The 22,287-nt window shown below is 41.9% G+C and overlaps 1 protein-coding gene and 2 non-coding genes across 3 annotated transcripts; all 3 read left to right on the plus strand.

The window, feature by feature from the left end:
* Positions 1-16,659: 16,659 nt before the first annotated feature.
* Positions 16,660-20,872, plus strand: LOC124653166 (protein SAWADEE HOMEODOMAIN HOMOLOG 1-like). Its single transcript, XM_047192232.1, has 9 exons — positions 16,660-16,732; positions 18,015-18,100; positions 18,431-18,476; positions 18,544-18,817; positions 18,913-18,982; positions 19,596-19,647; positions 19,956-20,099; positions 20,247-20,366; positions 20,551-20,872. Exons 1-9 carry the CDS (start codon positions 16,694-16,696, stop codon positions 20,596-20,598), a joined length of 879 nt encoding a protein of 292 aa, XP_047048188.1. The 5' UTR covers positions 16,660-16,693; the 3' UTR covers positions 20,599-20,872.
* Positions 20,873-21,056: 184 nt separating this feature from the next.
* On the plus strand, positions 21,057-21,129 carry TRNAK-CUU. Its single transcript has one exon. It is a non-coding gene; the product is annotated as a tRNA-Lys (tRNA).
* A 637-nt stretch (positions 21,130-21,766) lies between these two features.
* On the plus strand, positions 21,767-21,839 carry TRNAF-GAA. The gene has a single exon. It is a non-coding gene; the product is annotated as a tRNA-Phe (tRNA).
* Positions 21,840-22,287: the final 448 nt, after the last annotated feature.

Genomic DNA, 22,287 nt, shown 5'->3' on the forward strand with positions numbered 1-22,287 from the left:
TTAATTCCGCATTCATACAAGACAAATCCGCAAGAGTTTGTAATTGCCTATTCACCCCCCCCTCTAGGCGACATCTCGATCTTTCAATTGGTATCAGAGCAAGGTCTCTCCTTGTTTTAGGCTTCACCGCCTTGAGAGTAAAGATGTCGGCTAGTAATTTAGTGCACAATGACACAATTATCTTTGTTGGCACAAATTATCATTTGTGGCGAAATTGCTTGCTTTGTAAGCTTCGGACCTTGTGTCCACATATAGAGCAATTTCTAGATGTCGGTTTTTCTCCTCCGATGGATTCTCAAAATCTATCTTTAGAGGATGAGAAAAACTTACATCTTGAAGCTCAAGTATCTAATGAGCTTTTATTCTCTTTGAGACCCGATTTTCGTAGGTTCTTGATATATATAAAGCGAAAATCGTCTCATGAGATGTGGATCAAGCTTAAGGAAATGTTTGGTGGATCCACTTCTCAATTGGTCGGTGGTGACTCCGAGGAGCTCTCTTCCCCTTCACATCATGAAGAGCTCCAAGTTGCTTCCACCTCCGGTCATGATGAATTATCATCTTCTTTCACTTCACCAACGTGTAGCAAGACACGAGGTAATGATATGGTGAGTGGTGAGGAAAATTGCAATGTTGATATTGTGCTCAATAGTGATGATTCTTCATCTCTATCCCATTGTAATGCTTCCTCTTTGGACTTAAACACATCTAGCATTGAAAATGACCTACATGCTTGTGTTGATAGTCCTTGCATATCATGTGTAAATTGCTTACATAGATCTCATGAAGATATGCTTACCTTGTCTTGCCCCCATAATCAAAATGCTTATATTTCCTCTAGTTGTTTGTTGACTAACAATGTAGAGGAAACCGAACACTATATGGATCAAGACATGTTTTCAAATGAGGATTCAAGAATATCTTCATCTTCATTCTCCGGTATGCACATGTGCCTTATGGCAAATGGATCAAAGGTATCTCCTACTTTGACTCCTAACACTTCCTCTAATGATGAGAGTGATGATGATGATAATGATGAAGAATATAATACCTTGGTGCTTAATATGGCAATGATATATGCTTCTCTTCATGGTAATAAAGAAGCTCGTGCTAATCTCGAACACTCTATGGATATCTTGAATAAATATAAGGAAACCATAGTGAAGTTGGAGTCCCATGTTGAAAATGAGGAAATGAGATTCACTCTCCTCAAGCATGAGCTAAAAGATGAGAAGCATGCTAATTTTATGCTTACACAAAAAATTGAATCCTATATGCATGAAAATGAGAAAACTATTGTTAATGCTTGTGCTACTAACTCTAATTCTTGTGAAGCATCTACCTTAGAGGAGAATGTTGAGCTAAGGGCTCAACTTGAGTTGCTAACTAGCAATTATAGGGAATTGGAAGAAAGTCATAAAAAGCTCTCAAGCTCTCATGATGATCTTCTAATTTCCTATGATGGGCTAAAGTTAGCTCATGAGGCAAGTATCACTAAGGTAACATCTTGTGAGCCTCATATGGATGTTAGCACAATCTCTACTACAAATGTTATATTGCCATGTGCTAGTCCTTGTAATCCACCTAGTCAAACTAGTGATACACCTTGTGTTGGATTACTCACTTTGCCTTGTTGCTCTAACAATGAAGCTTCTACTTCCTCTAGTACTTGCATTTCTACTAACCATGTAGAGGAAATCAAAGAGCTCGAGGCCCAAGTCCTTTCTTTAAAGAAAGACTTGGAAAAGCGTCATGAAGGGAAATCCGCACTTGACAAGATGCTAAGTGTGCAACAATCCCCCAATGACAAGAGTGGACTTGGATTCAACTCCAATAACAAGAACAAGTCCAAGAGCAAGAGCAACAAGAAGAAGGGCCAAGACAAAGTCAAGGATCCGGCCAAGTTGGTTTGTTTCAAGTGCAAGGTTGAAGGGCATCATGTTAGATCATGCCCATTGAAGAAGAAGAAGAAGCACTTGAGTGAGAAACAACAAGGGAAACGGCCACAAGGTAAAGGTCAAGCTCATGCTCGACCTCAAGTTGAAGATAGGCCACTTCCCAAGAAGAATCAAGATATTGTTCCCCAAGAGAAGAAATCAATAAAGAAGAGAAAGGGGAACACTTGCTACTTATGCCGTGAGAAGGGGCACTTTGCTTCTTCTTGCTTAGGTGGTACCTTATCTAACCCTATAGTTGTTGATAATGATTATTCTCTAGGGAAGGATAAGGATGGCAATGTGTTTGCCAAGTTTGTTGGAACTCAAAGTGGTTTCAAGAAAAGAACCATTTGGGTTGCCAAGCCTATTGTGACTAATCTCTTAGGACCCAACTTGGTTGGGGACCAACAATCTCAAACTTGATCAATAGGTGCATGTGGAGGGCATTGGAGATTTGGCTACTTCATGAAGAATTAAGGGATCTTCATATATTATATTTTGACCAAGCCAAGTCGTATGGATTATCATCTATATCTCATAATCCAATGTTCCTCCTTGCGGTAACTTATACTTCAACTCTTCATGTTTATTGTAAGTTACTTGCCCCTTTGCATGTTTGGTTTTGTACCAAATATGTGTATGTATGTGTTGTGTCTTACTTGCTTATTTGTGTATTCAAGTATGTTTGTTTGACTCACCATATACTTGTGTATTGCTTTGAGCCTAATGCATCTTGATGATATCTTATTTGGCTTTCTTTGAGTGATTAATGGAGCATCCCATTTTGGGGGAGTGATATGCTTTGTGCATCTCTCTTTCTATAAAATGTGTGTATATGGGTAGCACCACTTAGTGTTGATATTGCAAGATTATCTAGTCACTATGTGGTGTGCCATACTCATGAGAAATTCAAATTCTAAATATCCATTAATCATCTCTAGTTGAATTTTAGTTGCCTCTTATTTAGAAGAAATGTCTTATCACATTATGGGGGAGTAATATGTTTTGTACATATCACAAGCCTAGAAAATGTGAACATATGAGGTTATGCCACTTAGAGTTGATGCTCTTAATTATCTTGTTCCTAGGTGGCATGTTTGCTCAAACAAGCTCCATTCCTAATAAAAATATTTTATTACTCACCTTGTGGGCTTTTGTTTGAATATGAAATTCTTGGTGCGGTTTTTCCTCAAATATATATCTCTATATCTTATTTGGGACACCGTTTGCTTCAAGTTATTCTAATCATTGCCGTGCGTGATTGTGTGACTAGTTGAAGCTATCAAGAATCTTCATCCGTGCATAGTGCTCAATTCTATATACTTATCCTATGCCTTTTATTGTGAAGTTGATCCTTTCTAACATTATCAATACTCCACCGGAAATTATTTCAAATATACTCATTGTCTTTGACAATTGATAACCTTGTATGTGGTTGAATTTTTGGATCATCTTCACCTTGGATTGTTTCTTATTGCCTTATTTTACTTCCAACAAATCTTTGTTGCTCCCATGTGTCTTCCTTGTCCCTTTGAAAAATCTTTTGATAAATTCTCTTGATTCACATCAAGTGTTTGTTTTGGAAGGCAAACCTTTTCCTTTCGGTACATTGTGCCATTGTGAAAAGTGTATAGGGTTTGGTTTATTTTGTTTGAACCTTGCTCTTTTGGGGAGTTTTGCTATCTCATTCCTTCTTCTATGCTTTATATGTTGAATGAGATAAGATCTTTGAGCGTGTTTGCTTTATTTCATCATTTATGCTCAATGGTCTCTTCTTAGTTCATTTGTTGAACTTTGTTGAACAAATCTTTTGTGATTTGCTTCTTAGATATAATTTGGACAACAAATTTGTTTTGTGACACCTCTATGCCTTATTTAATTTCTTTGATGTTTTGTCCAAAGTATATCTTTCTTGGATCTTTAAAAGTTTTGGTGCATGCTTATATGTAATTTGTTTATACTTGTAGCATGCTTGCTTTCTTTCGATCCATTATGTAGGATATACTCCATCAAATCCTAATGGCTAAGATGTGCATGAAATTCAAACTTCATCTAAATATGCACATGTTTATATGGAGTGTGTCCTATATATTGTGGTTAGTCTAACCATGTTGGACCCAATAAGTTTGGGGAACAAGATGTACTTGAATGATGTTTTAGGTACATTGGAGATGCAATGGAGGCTTGTCCCATCTATAAGGAAGGTGTTATCATCATATGAGAATTGGAGTCAAGCTAGGATGATCGATGAACTCTTATCTACTACATCAAGCCATTGCTATCTCGGTAACAAGTATTTTATTCATGCATACTCATATATCATCCAACCTCTTGTAGGTTGCATCTTGGCATGAAATTCCTTATTTCGAAAATATTGAGGTTCTTGAAAAATCCTTTTAAAGAAAAAACTTCTTATTGTACACTTGAGTAATTTGAGAAGATGCATATGATAGGTTGTATATATATATCATATTTTATGATTCACCTATCACAAATATGCCCTCTAGCAATTTATTGCATATCAATTCCTCAAAGAGCTCTTGTGTGCAATATTGATGAATTTGTGAAATAAATCCATTTTTGTGATACTTGTTGCCTTTCTCAAAACACTCCAACTAGCTCTACTTCCCTTATTGTTAGTTGTAATGTTTTTGAGGTTTAACTTGGTTGATGTTCATTCATATACCATAAGTGAAAATTGGAGCCATAGGCTATATATGCTTCTTAAGCAAACATCTTTTGGTATATTTTATGACTTCATCTTGGATATCTTGTCTTATCTATATTGTTAACCTCTTGTGTGTGCATGTTTATTTATGGATCACTTTGTCCACTTTAGAAACTCATATACATAAGAGCGTTAATCCATCATCTTGATATCCTTGCTCTTTGCCGACCATCTTTTACCCCTTTTGTTTTTAGTGGGTTGGTAAAGAAAATTTATGAGTGCTTGGTTTATTTATTTTCTTCATGCACTCATATCTCGTAATTGTTGGACTAAAGTTGTTCTTGATAAGCATACTCTCTTTATCTTAGTTGTGTTCTAGATGATATATAGGGAGTGAGGATTCCATGTTTGTGCATATTGTATTCAAATGCAAACATTATAATTTGTGCACGAACCTTGGGGAGCTTTCTTATTTCTAGAAGCACTATATCTCTCTTATCATGATATCTTTGTTTGTCCAATTGGATCTTTTGATTGCTTGCTTTATTTGTTGAAGCTCACTTCACCATGTTATCTTTATGCAATCTTTGATCCTCAATATAGTTTGATTTCCTTCAAGTATTCATCATTGGATATGTGCACTTGATTCCGCTCAAATTATGAGAAGTGCACACTTTGGGGAGGAACTCATATTATATTGGCCTTCTAAATTTTTCACCCATTTTGACAATCGACGCCAATGGGGGAGAAGTTTAGAGGGTTTAAGGGAATGGTTTTATACTTAAGCTTGGTTTGTGCTTAAGTGTTTTGCCTCTCATGCATTCCATATTTATATGTCTTGCATGGTTGTATATATATATAGTGGAAACTATCCCAAAGGTTAATCTTGACAATGTATGCAATGAATTCATGTTCATCACACGTGCATACATTGTGGGGGAGTTTTCTCTATATATATTGGTTCTACTCACATCCACTGTATTTGTTGTAGTTGTGTGAGTAGAGTCGGTTTTGATATGGACTAGTTGCTTTGTGTTACTTGACCATATCAAATACAACCTCTTGTATACAACTTATTCTCGGATAAGTTGCGTACTTGTCACTAATATTCATTATATAAACCCTCTTATTGTGGTTGTCATCAATTACCAAAATGGGGGAGATTGTAAGGGTACATTGCCCCTATGTGTGGTTTTGGTAATTAATGACAACCCCTATGGACTAATGTTTTCATTGAGTTTATATGAAGGAATATTCCATAGGTACTACTTGCTCTCCATGTGTTGGATTCAAGTATGGATGCCATGAAGATAAAGGTATACCTTGTGTATTGGCATCAAGATCATCGGTATGAAGATATATATGTGATATGATCAAGAAGAAGAAATGAAGATGGAGTTCTTATGTGGAACTCAATATTAGCCATGCTCTATCTTATGTGAGTATGAGAAGATACAAGGTTGAGTTGGGCAAGTTCAAGATGAGCATCTTGAGCGGATCACATGCTTGAAGCTTGCCGTCCATTTGGTGATAGTGGACATGTGAAGATGTGCATCAATGAAGCTTTCCCATCATTGTGTATGGGGGAGCATTTGTGAGTATACACGAAGCGACAATGAACAAGTGATGGGATGCGCAAGGCAAAGGTATGACCTTGATAGGTTTTCCTTTTACCGGTCTCGAGGTGGTTGATGGGAGACCGGATTATAGGATAGATAGCCGCACTATCAAGAGGGGCTTCCGGTTGGGTAACTTGATCACATCATCTTAGGTAGCTCAATCCTTTGCATACTTTGCATATTCTTATTGCTTCTTGGTATTTCTCGGTGTGAGGTTCTTGAGCTTGTTTCTAGCTTTACAACAAGCCCAAGTTCATCGAAAACGGAGTTCACATGCATCTTCTATTGCGTTTTCGAGGTTGGGTGATTTTACCGGTTATTCATGATATAAGGTTCTACCTTTTATATTCATGATAAAATCCCCTCCTACAGATTCTTGGGTTTTCACTTTCCATAAGATAGCATTCGTTGTTATCTTCCAAACAAAATTGGTTTCATGCGATTCGGAGTTCGGGAGCATTTGTTATTAAAGAAAAGGGTAAAAGAGAAAAGGATAAAAAGAAAAGAAAAGAAAAAAACAGAGGCGTGGCAGCCGGCCGGCCGCCCGGTCAGCCGGGCCGCGCGCCGGCCCACCCGGTCCCTGACCGGCCTGGTGACCGGTGCCATCCGGGCCGCGGCCAGAGGCCTTTTGGCCCATGACCGGCCAGCCTGGCGCGTTCCCCGGTCCGACCGGATTCGGCTCCGGGCCGCATCTCCTCCGCCGGCCCACACGGCCTTGGCTCCCCCGTGCGGCCTGGGCCTTCGCGCCGCCCACGCGCGGCTGGTGCACCCGGTTGCCCCGCCTGGGCCTCGGCTCGTCGCGCCGGCCCACCGCTCCCGCCCAAGCTGGGCTTTGCTTCTCCACGAGGCCCACGCGCCGTGTTTGGCTCCAGTCCGGTCGGACCGGGCTGCTGACCGGCCTGTCCGGCCTCAGCCCCGGTCGGCCGGCTGGGCCACCGGCTGGGCACGTTTTTGGGCCCTTTTTAATGCGTTTTTCTCCTGGTTTTTCCCCCAACGGTTATTTCTCTTCTTGGACTATAAATAGCCCTTCTTCCACCTTGAGCAACTAGTTCTTCCCATTCTCTCTCCTCCATTGCTACTATTTGAAGAACTTGCTCTCCCCTTTGAATCCTCCAACCATTCTTGCTCATATTTGAGGATTTGGGAGAGGGGATCTAGATCTACACTTCCACCGATCAATTTCTTCTCTAAGTGAGGGAAACTCTTGGGATCTAGATCTTGGAGTCTTTGGTTGACTTTCCCCCTTGTTCTTCCTCTCCAATCTCATCCTAGCATTCGTTGCTTTGGTGGGATTTGAGTGTGAAGGACTTGAACACCTCCGGTGTTCTTGCTTTGCATCATTGCATAGTGTTGAGCTCTCCACCACGATTTGTTCGAGTGAGAGACCGTGAGCTTGTTACTCTTGGAGGGTGACCTCCTAGTTGGCTTGGTGATTGGTGCTCCGGTGATCTCTTCAAGAAGATTGTGAAGAGGCCCGGGCTTCTCCTTCGTGGAGCTTGTGAAGTGGTTGTGGAGCTTGCCATCTCCGGAGCGGAGGAAAAGCTAACCATAAGGAAAGGGCCATTATCCTTCGTGGGTGTGGTTCGGAGAATAGGGTGAGCCTTCGTGGCGCGGGAATCCTTCGTGGGACCTCCACTCCTCCAAACGTGACGTACCTTGTTGCAAAGCAAGGGAACACGGGAATACATCCTCGTCTCCGCGTGCCTCGGTTATTTCTATACCCGAGCTCTCTTTCCTTGTGATAGCCATCGTGCTTGAAGTACATATATCTTGCTATCACTTGTGCTACATATATCTTGTGCCTATCTTGCTTAGCTCTAGTTGCTATTGTTACACTTAGTTGAGCTTAGCATATTTAGGGTTTGTGCTTGTAAACTAAACGATAGTTTAATTCCGCATTCATACAAGACAAATCAGCAAGAGTTTGTAATTGCCTATTCACCCCCCCCCCTCTAGGCGACATCTCGATCTTTCACTCCTTCAGTCTCCCACTTGCACTAGAGTCAATAATCTAGATTACATTGTAATATACCTAACACCCATGGCATTCTGGTGTTGGTCATGCTTTGCCCTAGGGAGAGCTTTAGTCAACGGATCTGCTACATTCGGATCGGTGTGTACTTTGCAAATCTTTACTTCTCCATCTTCGATGTACTCGCGAATCGAGTGGTAACGCAGCTTGATATGCTTCAGCCTCTTCTGTGACCTTGGCTCTTGTGCATTGGCGATGGCACCCATGTTATCACAGTAAATGATTAATGGGTCCAATGCACTAGGAACCACACCGAGCTCTACAATGAACCTCTTCATCCATACCGCTTCGATGAAGCCTCCGAGCCGCTATGTACTCCGATTCCGTTGAAGACTTCGCCACCGTGCACTCGCTCGAGCTTGCCCGACTTATCTGCAGCACCATTCAATATAAACACGTACCCAGACTGTGACTTAGAGTCATCGGGATCAGTGTTCCAACTTGCATCGGTGTAACCGCTTACAACGAGCTCTTGGTCACCTCCATAACAAAGAAACATATCCTTAGTTCTTTTCAAGTACTTCAGGATATTCTTGACCGCTGTCCAGTGTTCCATTCCTGGATCACTTTGATATCTCGCTAGTCAAACTAACAGCATGTGCTATATCCGGTCTAGTACATAGCATGGCATACATGATAGATCCTACTGCCGAGGCATAGGGGATATTACTCATTCTTTCTCTTTCTTCTGCCGTAGCCGGTCCTTGAGTCTTACTCAAAACCTTGCCTGGTAACATAGGTAAGAACCCTTTCTTGCTTTCGTCCATTCTAAACTTCTTTAGAATCTTGTCCAGGTATGTACTCTGTGATAGCCCTATTAGGCGTCTTGATCTATCTCTATAAATCTTGATGCCTAATATATACGATGCTTCACCAAGGTCTTTCATTGAAAAACTATTATTCAAATAACCTTTTACACTCTGCTTAATAGTTCTATATCATTCCCAATCAATAATATGTCATCTACATATAATATCGGGAATGCTACGGAGCTCCCACTCACTTTCTTGTAAATACTGGCCTCTCCATGACACTCGTATAAACCCGAAGTCTTTGATCACCTTATCAAAGCGTCGGTTCCAACTTCTTGATGCTTGCTTCGATCCATAGATTGAACGCTGAAGTTTGCATACTTTGTCGGCATTTTTAGGATCGACAAAACCTTTGGGTTGTACCATATACAACTCTTCCTCAATGTCTCCATTAAGGAACGCCGTTTTGACATCCATCTGCCAAATCTCATAATCGAAGAATGCAGCTATTGCTAACAAAATCGTCACAGATTTTAGCTTCGCTACAGGTGAGAAAGTCTCATCGTAGTCAACTCCTTGAATTTGTCGGAAACCCTTTGCGACAAGTCGAGCTTTATAGACAGTAATATTACCATCAGCATTTGTTTTTCTCTTGAAGATCCATTTACTTTCGACAGCCTTTCGGCTATCAGGTAAGTCTACCAAAGTCCATACTTTGTTATCATACATGGATCCCATTTCGGATTTCATGGCTTCTTGCCATTTGTTGGAATCTGGGCTCATCATCGCTTCTTCATACGTCGCAGGATCCTCATCATTGTTATCCACAATCATGACATTTAGACAAGGATCATACCAATCAGAGTGGCACGTTCCCTTGTCGATCTGCGAGGTTCGTAGTTTCCTCGTTCGAAGTTTCATGATCATTATCATTAGCTTCCTCTGTTGCCGATGTAGGCGATACGAGTACAACTTCCGATACTCGCGCTACTCCGATCAACGAGTATAGATTCATCAATCTCATCGAGTTCTACTTTTCTTCCAAGTCACTTCTTTAGTGAGAAATTATTTCTCAAGAAAGGTTCCGTTCTTAGCAACAAAGATTTTGCCTTCGGATTTGTGATAGAAAGTGTACCCTATAGTTTCCTTAGGGTATCCTATGAAGACGCATTTCTCCGCTTTGGGTTCTAGCTTGTCCGGTTGTAACTTCTTTACATAGGCTTCGCAACCCCAAACTTTCAGGAACGACAGCTTAGGTTTCTTATTAAACCATAATTCATACAGTGTCATTTCTACGGATTTTGATGGTGCTCTAGTTAAAGTGAATGCGGTTGTCTCTAATGCATAACTCCAAAATGATAACGGCAAATCAGTAAGAGACATCATAGAACGAACCATATCTAAGAGAGTTCGATTACGACGTTCGGACACACCGTTTCTTTGTGGTGTTCCTGGCGGTGTCAATTGTGAAAGTATTCCGCATTTCTTTAAATGCATGCCAAACTCATAACTCAGATATTCACCTCCACGATCAGATCGTACAAATTTAATCTTCTTGTTACGTTGATTTTCTACTTCACTTTGAAATTTCTTAAACTTCTCGAAAGTTTCGGATTTATGTTTCATGAAATAGATATACCCATATCTACTCAGATCATCTGTGAAGGTTAGAACATAACGATAACCACCGCGCGATGCTACGCTCATTGGTCCGCACACATCGGTATGTATGATTTCCAATAAGTCGGTAGCTCGCTCCATCATACCGAGAAAATGGAGTCTTAGTCATTTTTCCCATTAGACATGCTTTGCATCTATCAAGTGACTCAAAGTCAAGTGATTCAAGTAATCCATCAGTATGGATTTCTTCATGCGTTTCACTCCAATATCACCAAGACGACAGTGCCACATATAAGTAGAATTATCATTCAATTAATTCGCTTAGCATCAATGTTATGTATATGCGTATCACTACTATCGAGATCTAACAGAAATAAGCCATTCTTTTCAGGTGCTCGACCATAAAAAATATTATTCATAAAAATAGAACAACCATTATTCTCAGACTTGAATGAATAACCGTCTTGCATTAAACAAGATCCTGATATAATGTTCATGCTCAACGCGGGTACAAAATAACAATTATTTAGGCTTAAAACTAATCCCGAAGGTAGATGTAGAGGAAGTGTGCCGACAGCGATCACATCGACTTTGGATCCGTTTCCAACGCGCATCGTCACTTCATCTTTCGGTAGTCTTCGTTTATTCTTTAGTTCCTATTTCGAGTTACAAATATGAGCAACCGAACCAAGTATCAAATACCCGTGTACTAGAACGAGAACCAGTGGGATAAACATCTATAACATGTATATCATATATACCTTCTTTCTTCTTCTTGACAAGGCCGCTCTTCAGATCAGCCAGATACTTGGAGCAATTACGCTTCCAGTGTCCCTTCTCCTTGCAGTAATAGCACTCAAAATCAGGCTTAGGGCCGTTCTTAGGTTTCATAGGAGGCGTGGCAGCTTTCTTGCCACCCTTCTTGAATTTTCCCTTAGACTTGCCCTGTTTCTTGAAACTGGTGGTCTTGTTGACCATCAACACTTGGTGCTCTTTCTTGATCTCAATCTCAGCAGCTTTTAGCATGCCAAAGAGTTCGGGTAACTCCTTGTTCATGTTCCGCATATTGTAGTTCATCACAAAGTTCTTGTAACTTGGTGGCGGTGATTGAAGGACACGATTAATCCCCGTCTATTAGGAATCACTATTCCCAAGTCACCGAGTTTCTTCGCATGCCCGGTTATGGCGAGCATGTGCTCACTAACGGAGCTGCCTTCTTCCATCATACAACTCGAAGAAATGTTTCGATGCTTCATAGCATTCCACGGCCGCATGAGTCTCAAAAATAGCTTTCGAGCTCTTTCATCAACTCATGAGGATCGTGGTGCTCAAAACGTTTTTGAAGATCGGATTCCAGATCGCACGAGATGGCACACTCGAACTTGAGAGTACCGAGTTTTCCGAGTCTCGTAAACAGCTTTTACTTCATCGGTTTCGGCTTCGCATGAGGGTCACCTAGCGGTGCATCAAGCACATATTGCAGATTTCCGCCGGAGAGGAAAATCCTCACATGACGGAACCAGATCGGTGAAGTTGCTACTCGTTGCTCTTAAGTTTTTCTTTCTCTAGGAACTGGTTAAAATTGATTGGGGACGCCATCTCTACAACATATATTTGCAAAAGTTTAGACTAAGTTTATGACAAATTGAGTTCAAATTTTAATTCAACATAATTAAAAATCTAGGTGAACTCCCGCTCAAAACAATATCCCTCGTATTGTCTTAGTGATCACACGAACCAAATCCACCGCACCTAAGTCCGATCATCACGAGACAAGGTGTGATTTCAATGGCGAACACTCAAAGTGTTCATCATATCAACCATATGATTCATGCTCTACCTTTCGGTATCACGTGTTCCGAGACCATGTCTGTACATGCTAGGCTCGTCAAGGCCACCTTAGTATCCGCATGTGCAAAACTGTCTTGCACCCGTTGTATGCACTTGTTGATTCTATCACACCCGATCATCACGAGATGCTTCGAAACGACAAGTCTTGGCAACGGTGCTACTAAGGATGAACACTTTATTATCTTGAGATTTTAGTGAGGGATCATCTTATAATGCTACCGTCGCGATCTAAGCAAAATAAGATGCATAAAAGGATTAACATCACATGCGAGTTCATATGTGATATGATATGGCCCTTTTGTCTTTGCGCCTTTGATCTTCATCTCCAAAGCACGGACATGATCTCCATCATCTTCGGGCATGATCTCCATCATCGTCGGTGTAGCGTCAAGGTCAATGGCGCCGTCTTCATGATTGTCCTCCATGTAGCAACTATTACAACTACTTTGAAATACTACTCAACATGAAATTTAAAGACAACCATAAGGCTCCTGCCGGTTGCCACAATACAATAATGATCATCTCATACATATTCATCATCACATTATGGCCATATCACATCACCAAACCCTGCAAAAACAAGTTAGACGTCTCTAATTTGGTTTGCATATTTTACGTGGTTTAGGGTTTTCGAGAGAGATCTAATCTACCTACGAACATGAACCACAACGTTGATACTAATGTTGTCAATAGAAGAGTAAATTGAATCTTCACTATAGTAGGAGAGACAGATACCCGCAAAGCCTCTTATGCAATACAAGTTGCATGTTGAACGAGGAACAAGTCTCATGAACGCGGTCATGTAAAGTTAGTCCGAGCCGCTTCATCCCACTATGCCACAAAGATGCAAAGTACTCAAACTAAAGACAACAAGAGCATCAACGCCCACAAAACCATTGTGTTCTACTCGTGCAACCATCTATGCATAGACACGGCTCTGATACCACTGTAGGATAACGTTGCATAAAAAACAAAAAATTTCCTACCGCGAACACGCAATCCAAGCCAAGATGCAATCTAGAAGACGGTAGCAACGAGGGGATTATCGAGTCTCACCCTTGAAGAGATTCCAAAGCCTACAAGATGAGGCTCTTGTTGCTGCGGTAGACGTTCACTTGCCGCTTGCAAAAGCGGGTAGAAGATCTTGATCACGGCGCCACGAACGGGCAGCACCTCCGTACTCGGTCACACGTTCGGTTGTTGATGAAGACGACGTCCACCTCCCCGTTCCAGCGGGCAGCGGAAGTAGTAGCTCATCTTGAATCCGAAAGCACGACGGCGTGGTGTCGGTGGCGGTGGAGAACTCCGGCGGAGCTTTGCTAAGCGTGCGGGAGCTATGGAGGAGAGAGGGGGCGGCTAGGGTTTGGGAGGGGGTGGCCGGCCACTATAGGGGTGCGGCCGAGCCTGTGGTCTTGGGGTGGCCGGCCCCCTCCCCTTGGCCCCTCATTATATAGGTGGAAGCCCCAAGTGTTGGACTACAAGTCACCGAATAAGACCCGAACCCAAAACCTTCCATGTGATAGGGAAACCTACCCAAGGTGGGAATCCCACTTGGGGTGGGATTCCCCCCTTCCATGTGGGGGGGTGGCCGGTCCCCATAGGGGGAGTCCACTTGGGACTCCTCCCCCTCTAGGGTTGGCCGGCCATGGAGGTGGAGTCCCTCCCGGACTCCGCCTTCCATAGTGGTTTCTTCCGGACTTTTCTAGAACCTTCTAGAACCTTCCATAGAACCTTCCGGATCATTTTAAATCTCATAAAATGACTTCCTATATATGAATCTTATTCTCCGGACCATTCCGAAACTCCTCGTGATGTCCGGGATCTCATCCGGGACTCCGAACAAATATTCGAACTCCATTCCATATTCAAGTTCTACCATTTCAACATCCAACTTTAAGTGTGTCACCCTACGGTTCGCGAACTATGCGGACATGGTTGAGTACTCACTCCGACCAATAACCAATAGCGGGATCCGGAGATCCATAATGGCTCCCACATATTCAACGATGACTTTAGTGATCGAATGAACCATTCACATACGATACCAATTCCCTTTGTCACGCGATATTTTACTTGTCCGAGGTTTGATCATCGGTATCACTCTATACCTTGTTCAACCCCGTCTCCTGACAAGTACTCTTTACTCGTACCGTGGTATGTGGTCTCTTATGAACTTATTCATATGCTTGCAAGAAATTAGACGACATTCCACCGAGAGGGCCCAGAGTATATCTATCCGTCATCGGATGGACAAATCCCACTGTTGATCCATATGCCTCAACTCATACTTTCCGGATACTTAATCCCACCTTTATAACCACCCATTTACGCAGTGGCGTTTGGTGTAATCAAAGTACCTTTCCGGTATAAGTGATTTACATGATCTCATGGTCATAAGGACTAGGTAACTATGTATCGAAAGCTTATAGCAAATAACTTAATGACGTAATCTTATGCTACGCTTAATTGGGTGTGTCCATTACATCATTCATACAATGATATAACCTTGTTATTAATAACATCCAATGTTCATAATTATGAAACTAATCATCCATTAATCAACAAGCTAGTTAAGAGGCATACTAGGGACTCTTTGTTGTTTACATATCACACATGTACTAATGTTTCGGTTAATACAATTATAGCATGACATATAAACATTTATCATAAATATAAAGATATATAATAACCACTTTTATTATTGCCTCTTGGGCATATCTCCTTCAAATTTGTGAAGGGGAGTACCCTCCCCTAGAACACTTGGAGAGGGCTCTTGAAGGGCAGTACCTTCATGCATTGATACCTCTAGAAATAGAAAATGAACTGACTGCTTCAATTGGGCTATATATGCAAGGTCAAGAGGGCCATGGAGAGATGGTTGGTTAGGGTGATGAACAAATGAAGGAAGCAAGTGTGTGTGTCTCTGCAACTATGTAGTGTGTGTGTGTGTGTCTGCAACTACATAGTGTGTATGTAGTGATACATTCGATCCAGATTATGGATTGTAGTATTGTAACCTTTTTCCCTAGAAGATCGAGGTTTAATCGAATATTGGGAAGCACTGCTAAAGTGGTGTAAAGGAAACATCTACAACACTTGCCAGTTGATTTTATCTTACGTTCACCCGACCTTTCCAGTTTACTTTTTTTTGGTTTTGTGTTCAATGGATTAAAATAGGCCAGCGTCAAGGATTCTCGTGCAACTATGCATACAATAGAAATGAAGAACAAATATGTAGTAAATAAAATAGTGATAAGTGATTTGTGAGCAGCACATCCGTAAATACTATTGCACCTAAAACCACATGTGACAACAATCTCTTGATCCAACCACTGTTCCACAACCGCGAGTAACAACAGTTATTAAGTAAATACATACAGACTAAAGCATTAAGATAGATGATTGTGCCGTTGATCCCAACTCCCAAGCGAACACTAAATATGTACCATTACTTTCCCTTTTTCCCACTGAGGTTTCGCGATAGCACGCCGTTCTCCCCTCATCCCACCACTTCTCTTGGATCGATCCAAGAGGCATGGGTACCTGCAGGTCCTCAAATCGAGGCAAAGAGCGAAGGATACAAGATTGCAAAGCTCATATTCAATTTCGACACAAACTTATAAGATTATATGCATATAAACGGTGCGAGGATTCACTCCAACCCGCAACCCGTGAGGACTACTGATGCATGATATCAAGATCAAAGATAGAAATGAACAATGGTGGTGGATATCCTTTGGTGTGGTGTAGATGGATCTGATGGGTGTCGGCTCTGTTTGGTGACGAATGGCTTCACTTTTCATCTGGCTCCCTTCACGAAACTTATAAGGATTGATCTCAGGAATGCCCCGCCCCCCAGTACAGGCGGACGGTACGGGCAGCAGCTGAAGATGCTCTTATTTTTTTTTTTGGAGCGGATGTAATTTTTAGTTAAAAAAAAAAACGAAGCCAGCTTTCCGACGCTGCTTCCGGGCAGGCCCATGATCCGTCTCACGATGGCGACCACACGGCCCCATGGTGTGGCAGGCAGAGGCGGGGTCCACCCCGTTTCCCGTGGCACTTTCCGGGATTCCTGCTTCTCTCCCCTTTCTCTACCTGCACGCTCTGCTCCGCTCTCCATAATTGCCCTTGGCTGCTGGTGGTTGGACTGGACTTGAGTCGCCTCGCCGCCCCCCTTCGCGCCGGCCCGGCCCCGACCTCGCCGCCGGCGACCCATGGAGCGGCGATCCAGCACCCGCTTCTCGCCCACCGAGGTACACAGCCGTTCACCCCCTCCCCTTTCCCCCCCACTTCCTCCACTCCCTCCTGTACTGGGGGCGCTCTTTGCTGCTTCCTCACACCCTCCCCCGGCCTTACTGGTCCTGTGTGTGCTGTCGGAGACGGAGGTAGCTCTCCCCGATTCGATCAGAAGAAGATGCTTACCGTTTGATGCGATTCAGCCGGCCCCCATTGCGTTTTTGCGGCGGTTTTCGTGTGGAGCTTCCCTTTTGCCCTCGTTCCGGGTTCCATCAGGGGGTCTTCTTATTCTAGTAATTTTTCCTTGCTCTAGTTGCGCAATATTGTCTTCTTCTCCGATATACTGCTGTAACAAATGTGATCTCTGACGAAAAGGTCACTAGGGTTTGGTTTATTAGGGGCGATTTGGAGCAAATATTGGTTCAGGTGGCCAGTCCAGGCAACCGTGGAAATGGAGTTGTTGGAACATTGCATTACATTATTCAGCTTTTGGATAGCAAATGATGAGCCCTTACATTGTGAGAAGCATTGAAATGTGAGACCTAATCTTAGTTTCGGCGATAAAACCGGTAGAGGTGATTCCAATCCAGGGGCTTTATTAGTACGCAATATCTCTCATGTGTGTTGTTAAGCTAATAAGAGCTTGATTTGGATTAGAAATACTATCTGTTACAGCTTGATCTGTATTTTTAATAATCTTTCTTTACATTCGTCTGCTACTGCTTGTATGTACTAATAAGAGCAACAAACATGAAAATTCATGTTTGCTACTGAATAGAAAACCGTTCAACCTGTTCCTAAATAGCTCCCTTTAAAAAGGATTTCAAGTTATTTGACACAAGGCATGGAGAACTTGTAAATGCATTTTTTTTTCATTTCCTGTATTGCTCCTTTTAGAATGGGGGTGGTATTGCGATGGGTCCTGTAAAGAATGTAATGTTACTGTTGCAAGGAGCTACTGTTGTTGTCCAATGTTGCATATTTGTTAACTCAGGCGCTGTGTCCAAGCTCAAGCATGCCGTGTTTGAATATCAACATAGCTTCATTACATGTAGGAGGATAATGGGATTTTTTGGTTTGCTGTGTCACTAACACTACTACCTGGATGTCATCTGTTCATATTCTAATTTCGAGTCTGGTATTGATGACTCATTGTAAACAAAGAGTATAGCCATGCATGTTGGTGTTTTGGGAACTGCTGAATGGCCATTTTTCTTATTGTGTCGTGCCTCTTATCTGTCATTTTTACTTTTTTTTTCAATGCTTGCGATTGCTTATTAAAAGTACTTCTCGGCGCAGATTGCAAGGTTGGAGAAGTTGGTTTCAGGAAGAAAAGAAAAAGTCTTGGATGGTGATCTGTGTGAGAAGCTTGCTGAAGAATTTAAGTGAGTGCTGGATGGCTAGGTTGTGAATTATGATGCAGTCTTAATGATTCTTAACCTATGGAGCATATACATCAATTACAATTTTTCGGAGAAACTAATAGGAGGATTGAAGTGTATTATTTTGTTCTTTCTAAGCATGTCATGACTGTTTCCACAGCCTGCCCCAACTTTCTTGGGAAAAAGGCTTTCATGTTGTTGTAAGCATGACATGACTGTATTTACAAAGGGTGATGCAGAACTCAGCCCTTATATCTCTGAAGCATACTTAAATGTAATAGTTTATAAGTGGCACTTCTGACATATTTTCTCATTTTCTGCTCCCATGTGCAGTCGTTCTGCAGCTCGGACCGGGAGTAGAGCACTACAGGCTACACAGGTGACAGTGTCTTTTTTGCATCGTCCATGTTTTACGAAGTGCTTTCGCATGACATGTCTTTCAACAGGTTCGAGGATGGTTCCTTGATAAGCTCCCAGCATCAACTACAGCCACTAAATCTACTTGCCTGCCTACTACTTCTGAAGAAAAGACTTTAGCCTCAGAAGCACATGTGTTAGTTTCTGAGACAAAGGCTGAGCCTTCTGAAGAGAAGACTTTAGCCTCAGAAGCTCATGTGTTAGTTTCTGAGACAAAGGCTGAGCCTTCTGAAGAAAAAGTTTTAGCCCCTGATACAAGTATTTCAAACAACGAAGATGCACTTTCCCCGGACTTACTCAAAGGTTATTGCAAGTATCAGTCTGTTAGAACTTTATGCTTGGTGCTTGTACGGTTGTACCATTTACTAAAATTTTCTTATGCTCTGGCTTCTTTTCAGAAACTATAGATAAGGTTCCTGAACTTGAAGACCTGCAGTTTGAGGCTAGGTCATCAAAGGATTCTGCATGGTGAGAACTCTCTTACTTGCGACAATTATGTTCCTTTCCCCTCCTTTCTCCTTTTATTTGCAGCAATTTCATTCTTTATTTATCCCCTTACCCCATTCTGTTGTCTTGTGGGTAATTGAGATCATATGAAGCAATCAAGATTTGTTAACTTATGTTGCACCTCAGTTTTCTTAGGAGATTTAGGCATGTGCCATTCAGCATGGCTATACTGTTGAATGTATATTGAATAAATAACACAAGTCAACTGTGAATAGTCTGAACTTGTTTTTAATAATTTTTAGCTAATGAGCATGCAAGTCTATCATAACAAGTTCTATATGCCTATCTTGATAATGCTAGTATAGTATGTTAATCTACCGTAATGGTCCTAGAAAGTATGGGCAACTGTACCTGGATATCTTATATCCTTTGGTTCTGGCTGTCTGATTAGCATAGCTCACTTCCATAATGTTATTAGCATTATTACCATGGAGCAGGAGTCTTAATCTCTGTGCATGTGCCCTGAAAAGATGTGCTCACATGCTTTTGTTGTGTATAAATATCTTCAAGTTTTTATCTTTCTTTTGTTTCTTTGGCAGCAGAACTAAATTTCATATTTGTTTGTGGTATGTAGGTATGACATTGCTGTATTTTTGGCACACAGGAAGACAAGTTCAGGCGAAGTTGTAAGGCTAATAATTAATTCTGTAGCATATAAGAGCATTTTATGTTTTCTCTCCATGACTTGTTTAATGACTGAGTAGGAAATCATCTGTTATTTCGTCTGTAACTTCATCACGATAGGTTTCTCGCCCACGCCATTTCATTGGACGAAGAATGAGTACTACTAAGGATAATGCACTACGTTGCTTGTTATCATTTGGTTGTTATTTATACAATAGTAACTTAAGTTCTGTTGTGTTCTCTATGTAACCAAATATTACTACATTGTTGTTACTCTATGTAACCCAATATTTCTACATTGCTGTTGTAGGAAGTCCGGGTGAGGTTTAATGGATTTGGGGCTGAAGAAGATGAGTGGATAAATGTCAAGAAGGCTATCCGCCAGCAATCCATTCCGCTGGAGTCCTCAGAATGCCGAACCATTGTCAAAGGAGATCTTGTCCTGTGCTTCAAGGTAAGTGGGTAATGATTAACCCAGAGTAGCATGTCACAAGATCCTATACCATTTGGTTTTGTTCTATCCTGCTGGAGCTTCCTACTTATAAGGCATATGCCCTTCCCTCTCAACTTATTTATTTTCTTGTCGCAATCCGTATGTCAGGAGAGCAACGATGATGCATTGCATTTTGATGCACATGTTACTGATATCCAACGGAAGCAACATGATATAAGGGGTTGCAGATGTGTCTTCCATGTCCAGTATATTCATGATCAGAGTCAGGTATTTGAAATCAGCTGGGTCCTTGTTTCTTCTGGAATGTCTTGTATCAAGCCATAAAATCTTCAATCATTTAGTGATGCAGTGTGTTTATTGCTTTTTTTTTTCGTAGTCATAAATTCCAATGCTCAGTATAGACCTAATGTGGCATGATCTTCTGAGACTTGCTGATTATTTACTTTTCCAGGAGATGGTGAACCTGAAGAGACTGTCCCGGCGTCCGAAATACGTCTGATGGCTTGTGCTATCGTTGATCTTGCTCCTGCTATTTGCTCTTGTTGAAGTAACCGGGAGCCTAAAATCTAGTTGAGAGAGAACCTAGACTGGACTCTAGCTGTTTCTTATCAATGTGATGTGTATAGTAACACCACCCGGAAGAATACTTAAGCCCTCTTTGGCACATAGCTGTTGTAACGGCTATGAGTAGGCTCATTGATAGCCAATTTTTGCGCACTTGAGAAAGTTGATGCCAAGCTGGGCTGAGTCCGGTTTTAATCGATGTGTTGGAGGAACTTGCCATGGTAGTCTTCACCGTTCTGAGTCTCTTGCGATTTGCTTCAGCCTAGGAACGTCGTGTTTTTTATCGTCGTTGATTTTGCTCTCTCCTTGCATCGAAATGAAGAAGCAGCTCCAGAATTCTCCATTTCGTCTATCTTAAAGAACGAGTAACTTATAATTTAAAACTACCAGCAAGCCCGTCTAGCTCAGTTGGTAGAGCGCAAGGCTCTTAACCTTGTGGTCGTGGGTTCGAGCCCCACGGTGGGCGATGCATGTCCATATTTTTTTATTACTCTTTCTCGCCCGAAATAGCTGACCCAATCCATTCACAAATTGAAACGTAAACATGTTGAATCACCCACACTTTAAAACGGCCAGAGGGAAGTACTTCACTGTTAAAAAAAATGAGTCCGAGAAGTTCTTCATCAACGTCCACTTCATCAACATTTTGCCTAATCGCCGTGACCCGGGGCAGAGAGAGGGGACTAGTTTCCTTACCAACTGTAAGAAATGACTATTGTGAAGAGACACTAGGCTATTTGAACCATGGACCACACGATAATGGTTAGATTTTGAAGGTGCAAGGAAGTGTGTTATTAAATGCAAAAAGGAACGAGTGCTATTTAGTTAGCAACGAAACTGCCCATATATATTTCACCGGCGGAGAATTGACAATCTCGATGCACAGTGTATTCAGGATTTTTATTTTCATTAGCTCTTCTAGTAGTTTTCTAATCTTATTTATCACTCCTTTTGTTCCGAAATATTTTGGAATGGATGTAATAGTTTAAAAGTTTGTTGCCCTAAGAATATTGTCTAAAATGGTGTACTTATTGTATTGGCTCAAATGTTGTTCAAAAAGCGGATTCAATTCTAAAGTTTTCTGTTCAAGAAAATTACAACTGGCGGGGATAGCTCAGTTGGGAGAGCGTCAGACTGAAGATCTGAAGGTCGCGTGTTCGATCCACGCTCACCGCAATTTGTTATTTTTGCTCCGTTCCGTCTTCGACATTGATTAGCCATTCCATCTTCCGCTCACCCAAATTTGTTGTCGTTTTACTCTTTCCTTTTCCCCATGGAATTCCGAGACAAGCGCGTGTACAGAGACGGAGAAGAACTGATCAGGTGACTACATTCCGAATTCGACTTCGAGTCCAGCATGGAATCATCGCATCCTGCAGGTACTCAAGCATAAAATCGACGCCATCTCCTTCTGTTCTTGCACAAAAATTCCATCTCCATCTCCATCCAACACCATATCCCCCGGCTTGTTCGTTTTTGTGCCGCGTACGTGGAGAAAGCCATGGCGATCGGCAGCATGCTCAGCCGGAAGCGCAAGCCACTCGACGCCGCGACGGAGGTCTTCAACGTCTGCCCGGAGCGCGCGCGGGAGGCCGTTCGACAGCGCTTCCAGTCGGAGCTCGTC

Source organism: Lolium rigidum, chromosome 5, assembly GCF_022539505.1.
Source record: "Lolium rigidum isolate FL_2022 chromosome 5, APGP_CSIRO_Lrig_0.1, whole genome shotgun sequence".
Classification (NCBI taxonomy): Eukaryota; Viridiplantae; Streptophyta; class Magnoliopsida; order Poales; family Poaceae; genus Lolium; species Lolium rigidum.